Consider the following 8,748-nt stretch of genomic DNA (forward strand, 5'->3'; position numbering starts at 1 on the left):
TAATGAATGCACAGATACAAAGGTGAGCCTTGATACAAATCCCATAATACCTGTGTATAATACCTGTGTGCTTTTCATACATAAAGAAGAGAACACGAGAGCACACATCCCACAACAGCACACACATACCACAGCATACACATATACGGTTTCTTTGTAAATACAAATTGTAGGAGACATGTCCTCACATAGTGGGAACAATACACATCAGCATTGCATTTTACAATATATAAATACCCATTGGGTCATTCCCCAAATCCCTTAAATGTTTGGACAAAGGGAAGGCTATATGGACATTCAGGAAACAGACCTTCCAAATCTTCAATGGAAATAGAGAGATTTTTCCTCCCTATAAATATCACCACAGTTTTCGTGATTCTGTTCAAGGAACCACCNAGTGAATGTATATGTGTATATCTACTTAGCTATATATAGATAGGTAGATATGAAAAGAAGGCTGAGTGAGAATTTCAATAGCACAAAAGATTTTTTGATTCACTATAATGAATGCACAGATACAAAGGTGAGCCTTGATACAAATCCCATAATACCTGTGTATAATACCTGTGTGCTTTTCATACATAAAGAAGAGAACACGAGAGCACACATCCCACAACAGCACACACATAACCACAGCATACACATATACGGTTTCTTTGTAAATACAAATTGTAGGAGACATGTCCTCACATAGTGGGAACAATACACATCAGCATTGCATTTTACAATATATAAATACCCATTGGGTCATTCCCCAAATCCCTTAAATGTTTGGACAAAGGGAAGGCTATATGGACATTCAGGAAACAGACCTTCCAAATCTTCAATGGAAATAGAGAGATTTTTCCTCCCTATAAATATCACCACAGTTTTCGTGATTCTGTTCAAGGAACCACCGAATTCCTGGGGAACTTGTGTTTCAGGAAGTACAGTCAGTATTCCAAGAGATACCAAAGGATGAAATTCTTTACTCTTCAGAGTCTGCTCTTGGCCATAGCCAGTTAGGTTAAGTTTGTTCATCATTTGGCGGTTAAAAAAGTAAGGGTCCTAAAACCAATGAGAAAGTGAGTTATTTCTTTCTGTTCTAAACAGACCATGATTCATCTCTGAGAGATTCTCCTGAGAAATGAGGTTCTCAAATAGTGTTGACTTTGCTTTCTGAGTCTTAACTATTTGGGGTAAGTTTACTTATAAAAGAGAGATGTCCTATTTTTAGTCTCAAAAATGTTGACATCCAGAGTATAGTGAAAAGCTTTTCAACACAGGAAGGACAAAGGGCGTCCTCTTTTTCTCCACATTCACAGGATATGAATCTTAAGAGAGAATACTAGTCTGTGAGACCTGGAGAGCACACTGTGTTTGATTAATTTGATGTGCTCGGCCGGGGCGCCTGCTTTCTTCCCCGACTCTGACTTGCTACGCTGGTTCTATCTAAATGTATAGCATAGGGCACCATTCCAAGGAACACTGTCCACTTGGTGAGTGAGGCTAATTTACAAATAAGTATGACACATGGCAGCCTTTGGGGAAGGCGAGGAAAAGCCCAGACACTTGGGTGACGCAAATGACGTAAGAGGACTGGGAAACCAGAACTTGTGTTTGTTCTTGATAGTTTACTGAGCTGTCTAGGCTCAGTTATCAAGAAAACCCACCCTCATCCACAAACTGGTTTTCTTGAAGTGGCGCACATCTTTCACTTTATCCGCCCCTTCATGCAGTTCCTGATCTGGGGCTCTTTCCCAAGGTCCTATATCCACCAGGTTAGGATGGGGAAAGGAGGGAGCCCCTTAGCTCTGCTCTGGGCTGGCAAACACCTAGGTGCATAACAGTTACCAGAGCCAGCCAGCTATTTTGTGGCCCCTCGCTCCAGTCTGATCATGACCTAGTGCTCCCCCCGCCCCGTGGTAATTTCCAGATCATGTCTGTGTGGTCCCTCTCCAGCTTCTGGGACCAGACTGCCGGTTCTGCTGCAACAAGGCTTTTTCTACCCAATCTCTCTTTTGGACTGCACTATTTCTTTAAAACCCAGTTCCCTAAACTGAATTTGGTTTACTAGTTTATTTCTTCCTCTCCTTGTCATCGTGCTAAAAATTTCAACCCAAAACTTACAAATTCAATAGCTGGCAATCTTAGAATGCCCTTGTGTACAGAAATCTCTAGAAATCACTAGGCAAAGACTCAACAAGGAACAGTTGAGAAACTTCTTCCTGAGGCATAAAGTAGGTAAGTGGAAGCAAGACAATGGTCCTCTGTAAAGGAAAATAGTTAATAGTAGCTATATTTATTGAGCGCTTCCTCTGTGCTAGGCACGTAGGACACCAGCCAAGCTTCCTGTTTCTCATAGATTATTTCCTATAATCTTTATTGACGGTAAGTAGTATTAAACCCTATTTTACATACAGGAAAACTGAAGCTTTCAGTTACATGTTCAAAGTCACAGAGCTAGGAAATAACAGAGGTGAGTTTAGAAAAGAGGCCAGCCTTACTCCAAAACAGGGGCTCTTTCTAAAAAGTTACACATCCCCCAACTGAAAGAGCGCCTCCAAGCAGCTCACATTTAAATCTAAGCCATGGTTCTCAACTGCAGGCTACGTGCCCACCCCCCCACCCCCATCACCACCAAAAAAAGAACATTCTGCCGCTATCTGGGGACATTTTTGGTCGTCACAACTGGTGGTGCACTGTCACTGGCATCTAGTGAGTAGATAGGGCCAGAGAAGCTGCTAATACGCTACAGTGCTCGGGACAGCCCCAACAGCAAAGAATGATCTGGTCCCAAATGGCCAGTAGTGCTGAAGTCAAGAAACCTTGATTGAAAAGATGAGGGATTTTTAAAGCCAATTCATAAAACCCAGGTTATTTTGTCTGTAATTCACTCATATGTACATTCTGTCCCATCACAGATGACAGCAGCCTTCTAAATCTAACTCCCTACCCCCTGGTTAGAAGACGGAAGAGAAGGTTCTTTGGGCTGTGTTGTCTGGTCTCAAGCTAGGAAATTCCTCCTGGAAACCCACCATTGCGAAGACCTGAAAATATCGCAGAACCTGAGGACCTCCAGACAGCTGAACCACAGTTATTGGGTTTTGACTATGTTTTCTATGCTTCCTTATTACTTTTATTCGCCTCCCCCTGCCCTTTTAAATGATTTTACATTTGAAAGCAGCTGCTGTCAAGGGGAAAAAAAAAAAAGATTCAAAAAGCAGGCTGTTTTTAAAAGGATTTTTAAAGCTGACATTGTGCATGTCTGCTCCAAACCATACCATGACAGACGCTAGAATTATGGTTTTTAAATTATTTAAAGGTTTTTTTAAATGTATTATACAGAGAAAAATTATTTCATGTATAATAGTATATCTTTAGCTCTTGCTGATCTCATGTGAACAATTTACCATATATGAAAGTCTCTAAACATAGAAATCTATCTAAAACTACAAAACTGTGTTCAAAAATCCAATCTATTAATATTATTAGAAATAATATTATAATCAAACATATACCACCTCACCTATTGCTTTGTCTGCACCCATTTACATTTATAGTCTTCCATTCTGTCAGAATCCAAGAGCTTCTACATAAAGATATCTTAATTTATAATGCAACAAAAACCATATATGAAACATATTTAAATTCTGTAAATACACAATAATCCTAACACCTTCGTACAATGCACATGGGCAACTAATTTCCTTTGATCCAATGGTGTCTTTTTCAGCTTCTTGGAGAATGAAGTAATCCAGTTAGAAAATGGTGTAGTAACATATACAAGTACCCTCAAATGTAAAATTGAATATTATCACATTTTGTTCTAATTAAAATCTGAAGCATGATGTCTGCACATCAGCATAGTGTTAAATCTTATAGGGCATGCTGGAATTAGCTCAGATCGTAAAAATATTTAACATTTTACGTTAATAAAATCTTTTTAGTTAAGCTAAGCTTGTCTCATTTTAGATGACTATGCAGATATGACTTTTCCAATGTGTACTTGGTGTCTTGTCTTATGCTTAGAATCTTGAAAGCAGGACACATTAAGCAATACTATATTTTAGAAAGGAGGAAGCCACACGCTTTGTTTTTCTGCTCACAGCTCTGTTATGATCTTCCTCACAAAACCTGTAACATGGTACAAATTTTGTTGTATTTTCCCCTGTTCTTCCTTGGCCCGTTACCCAAACAGAATTTCCCTTGGGTTGAGAGATCAGGCCTTTGGACTTCTTCTCTTGCTTTCCAAAATCTTAGAGATCCTAAAGTCACACAAGAGGCACCGGTGTCTAGTCCAAAAAAGGATGAGCTAGATTCCTCTCAGTGGTTTATCCAAGATGCATCTTTAATCCCGACCCTGTACTTTCTCAGTACTTATGTGCACAGGCATTTATATGTCCAATATTTTGACACAACAACTAAATATATTTAAGCTGTTAGCTTTAGTGAAGATGAAGGTAGCTGGATAGGAACCACTAGAATAAATCTTGTATTAGATTGACCTATATGAAATTGCTGATATTTGACTGTTTTGACCCACAAAAATGGCAATTTCATACGGTTCAACCTAGTATCTGATATTGTGAAAATTATACTTGGAATTGTCTTCTAGCTTTTGTGATTGAAAACAAAAGGATGAGAGGATTGGGAGAGATCTCAAAAGGCTATGCAGTCTCTATTTAGACCATACTAGCTGGTTTTTGGCCTTATTCTTAGAGTCCAGAGTTGTGCTCCAATGAACTGGTAATTAACACATGGTTATAGGTATACCTGACCTCATATAAAGAGGTATCCTTGGAAGTTACATGAGAAAATCACAACTTTCTTAATCAAATATTTGTAAAACAGTTGTTGGAATATGCTATTTAAAGACTCTTAGAATGAACATCCCCTTGCGAAGTAGGTAACCACACCCAGATATATCTGGTCTGCAAACCCTGATTTCATAAATCAGGTTTGACTAAAGTTTAATATCTTTTTTGAACATGGTTCATTTTTATCCCGTGTGGTTAATTCATTTAAGGTCCATTGTTTTAGAAATTATAAAATAGCCCAATTGGGCCCGCTCTTGGCTCCTGTCTTTGCCCTCACCCACCTTTCCACTATACCGAACCCTTAGCTTCAATCTGGTTCCTATTAATTCATGCCAAGTTATTAACCGATACACCCAGCCTTGGTGTTCAGCACGTTCCTCTAAATGCTTGACCCGAATCACTTCTGCTTGGTTAACTTGTGCTCACTCTCGCCTTAGTCTCGGTATGAAAGGAATACTTACCTCCTGTGCCATTGTCCTTTGTACAACTGAAGACTGTTAATAAATTCAGGTCTCGCCTCCAGGTCTGGGAGGACTATAGTCGCTATTCATGGAGATGGGAATTTGTCTAATTCCCCAGCTAGGCTTTCCATAGCTAAGGTAAATAAATTCAGCCACCTTATCTTTTATTCATAGTGCCTGTTTCCCAGACTTTGATTGGTTTTGTAGTTCCTGTGGACACACTCCAAGATTTATAGGTCTCCTTTCACTAGCAGGTCCTAAAATTAAATTTAGTGCTCCGAGTCGTGATGACCTACACTGGCTCGTAATGGCAATAGACAGCTCACCATCTCCCATTAGATATGCCAACGCATCTCTTCAGGAGCTGACCCCACTCTCCTCTCACCTACCAAAGGACTTTCTCAGGTGTCGTCCACGAGATAGAAGTCTACTGCCTCGGCCTCCTGCTGGTAATTCGCTTTCAGATTAGCAATAATACTGAGCTGATCTCTAGGGGTAAGGTGAGGACACTGAACCCATTCCGTTGCATGTACTCACATGCTGAAACTGGAAGAGGATGTCAACTTTTTCTGGCATACCCTCACCCATTTTACCACCATAATTTTAATAGCCCATGTTGATTCATTTCTTTTCTTCAGATTACAGAGGCAATATAACGTTATTGGTGGGAAACCAGAAACATACCATCAAGTATAAAGAAAATAAAACCACCTGAATCCCACGACAATCATATTGCTTAAAATCACATTTCCAGGCTGTAAGTCAGTCAGTGGCTGGGGCCAAAGGCACTTGTGGGTAAAGTGCCAGCGATGCCCACAAGGCCGAGGTATCGCTTTAAAGTATCTGCCCACCGATGTTTTGCACGCCTTCAGGAGCAGATCGACTGCAAACTTCTGGTTGAGCCATTGTTCAAGGGTGCAAAGAAGACTTTAGAAGTAGCACAGCCCTGATGCCTCCTCTAATGAAAGTTCTTAGGGAAATTGTAAAATCCTGCCGGATGAGTTTGTTCCTCGGTGCTCCTCTAACTGTTGGATACTTACTGTATGGCAGTACTGCCACCTACCGAACGCTGAGCTTTAGAAAAAGAAGGGAAAATAAATGCAGAGAGCATAAAAGCCTCTCATTTATTTTAGACAGCAAACAACGGGCCAGATTAACAATGTCCCATATGGAATTCAGATTCTGGAAGTCTCCAAGTTGAAAGGGTGGAGAATATCATCCAGACTAACTTTCCATGCCACACGCATATACCTAAGCACTGTCTATCATTTCTTTGTGTTCTAGGACATCACCAAATGCAAAATGCTCAGCTTGCAGATAACTATAGATAGGATGAGAAAAACCAGGGATGCTATTGGCCCGTAAAAAATCATTATAATTAAATAGAAAGATCAGAAATAAGCCCAAGAACACAGAAGCATTGAATGCATTATAAAGATGGTATTTCAAATCTGTGAAAAAAGTTGGATTACTAAATAATTTGGGATGACTGGTTGGCCATGTATTGGGGGAAATACTAGATCTATACCTCACAATTTCCATCAAAATAAATTCTAGGTGAAGTTAAGATTTAGATGTTAAAGCACATAAGCATATAAAAGGACTAGCAGGCAATATTAACAAATATTTACATAATTTTACTATGGAAAAAAAGAAACCACATAGAAAAAGATGGATAGATTTGACCAATTAAAAATATGGAACAAAGGAAGAAACCACATAGAAAAAGATGGATAGATTTGACCAATTAAAAATATGGAACTCTTATACAGTAAAAAATAACAAACCAAATTAAGAGAAAACAAAATTTGAAATATATGCGACAAAGAGCATAGATCTCTAATATATATCAAAAGCAAACTCCATTACCCTTGGGAAGTTTCTATGATGTACAACCTTCCCAACCAAGTGTTCCCATTTCAGTGTTTCCCCATTGCACTTTTTAAATTATTGCTTGTCTGTTTATCTTCACTAAACTGCAAGTTCAAGAAAGCAGCAGCCATGTCTTCTTCGCTTACTGTTATATCCTCAATACTTAACACAGTGCTAGACACAAAGCAAATACTGAAAACATATTTATTGTGTGAGTGAATAATGAATGCATGAATAAATTACATTTTATGATCAAAAAGAATCAAACTTTCCAGTAGAAAATTGAGCCAAGGACACAAAGTGGCAGTGTACCATAAATTAATGAACTAATAATAAATATGAAAATATTTAACTAGTAATCAAAAATGCAAATTATTACAATATATTCCTTTTTATGTATCAGAAAGACAAAGGGTATAAAGAATTATAGTTCCCAGGGACAGGACGTATGGAAATGAACATTCTCTCACAGAGTCAACAAGGGTGTAAATTGATCTGATCTTTCTGGAAAATATTTGGGCAATATATTTTTTACGCCAAGTACTTCCACTTTAGGGAAATTCTCCTCAAAAAAAGTCAAGAAAAATGAACTAAGATACATTCATTCATTATTCAAAAAATATATTTAAAAAAAGGATGTTTATAGGAGTATTATTTGGAGGAATGGAAAAAATATAAGTAAGCCTACAATATAGGGTTGGTTTAATATGGTATATCCTTTCAATGGAAGACTGTGCACCAATTAAGAGTAAGCACTAAATGTATAGTTATTGAAATAAACAGCTATATTGTTAAATGAAAAAGGAAGTTACAGAAGAATATAGTATGTTTCCATTTTAAAAGTATACACATACATGTGTGTGTTACAGCGTCTGAAAGGATATTTGCTAAGATGTTAACAGCATCTATCTCTGGGAGGTGAGATTTGGAGCAACTCTATTTTCTTTTTGCATATCTGTAATTTCTGGTTTTTCCACAATGAGCATGTAGTATCTGTATAATTTTTTCAGGGAATAAACAACAATGTTCACAATATATCTTAAATGAAAAAACACATTATAAAACAGTATGTATAGTATGACACAATATTTGTAAAAAAGAAAATTATATATAAATATATCTATGTATGTATATATATGCATAAGAAGCTAGAAGGACATACACTAAACTGTTAATAGTAGTTATTTATGGGTAGTGGGATTATGGGTGATTATTTTTTCTTTTTGCTTTTCTGTGTTTTCTAATTTTTCTACAATGAATATGTATTCCTTGTGTAATAAAAACCAATAATAAAAGTTTAAAAAAAATGAAAAAGTGAGACATTGTGACCCCACTTGCTCTCATCCTGCCCACCAACCCCCGGACTTAGTCCTCATCGTCACTGTGTGGGCAGTGGGGGTAGGGAGAGGAAACACCAGGGCCCCATCTGGCTTCCCACTTTGGGAAGACAGAATAGCGAGCCAGACAAAGGGGGTGTAGGGGGAAGAAGGGAAGAGAGAAAGAATGAATTAAGTGAAGGCGAAGTCACTAGTGGAAGGATTAAAGCAGGCTTTGGAAACATTTTCTCTGACAATAACAGGGAGTCTCTAAATTTAACTCAGTTCTCCTGATAGCTG

The 8,748-nt window shown here is 38.1% G+C and overlaps 1 protein-coding gene across 1 annotated transcript in view; it reads left to right on the forward strand.

Moving 5' to 3' along the window:
• The window catches only part of RGS7BP (regulator of G protein signaling 7 binding protein), a 107,031-nt gene extending 98,621 nt beyond the window's left edge, over positions 1–8,410 (forward strand). Inside the window, exon 6 of the mRNA XM_034656279.1 lies at positions 2,904–8,410. Coding sequence (XP_034512170.1) covers positions 2,904–2,995 — 92 coding nt within the window. The 3' untranslated portion in view covers positions 2,996–8,410. The remainder of the gene's footprint in view (positions 1–2,903) is intronic.
• The last annotated feature ends 338 nt before the right edge of the window (positions 8,411–8,748 follow it).

The sequence above is a fragment of the Ailuropoda melanoleuca genome, chromosome 3 (assembly GCF_002007445.2).
Source record: "Ailuropoda melanoleuca isolate Jingjing chromosome 3, ASM200744v2, whole genome shotgun sequence".
In the NCBI taxonomy this organism is placed as follows: domain Eukaryota; kingdom Metazoa; phylum Chordata; class Mammalia; order Carnivora; family Ursidae; genus Ailuropoda; species Ailuropoda melanoleuca.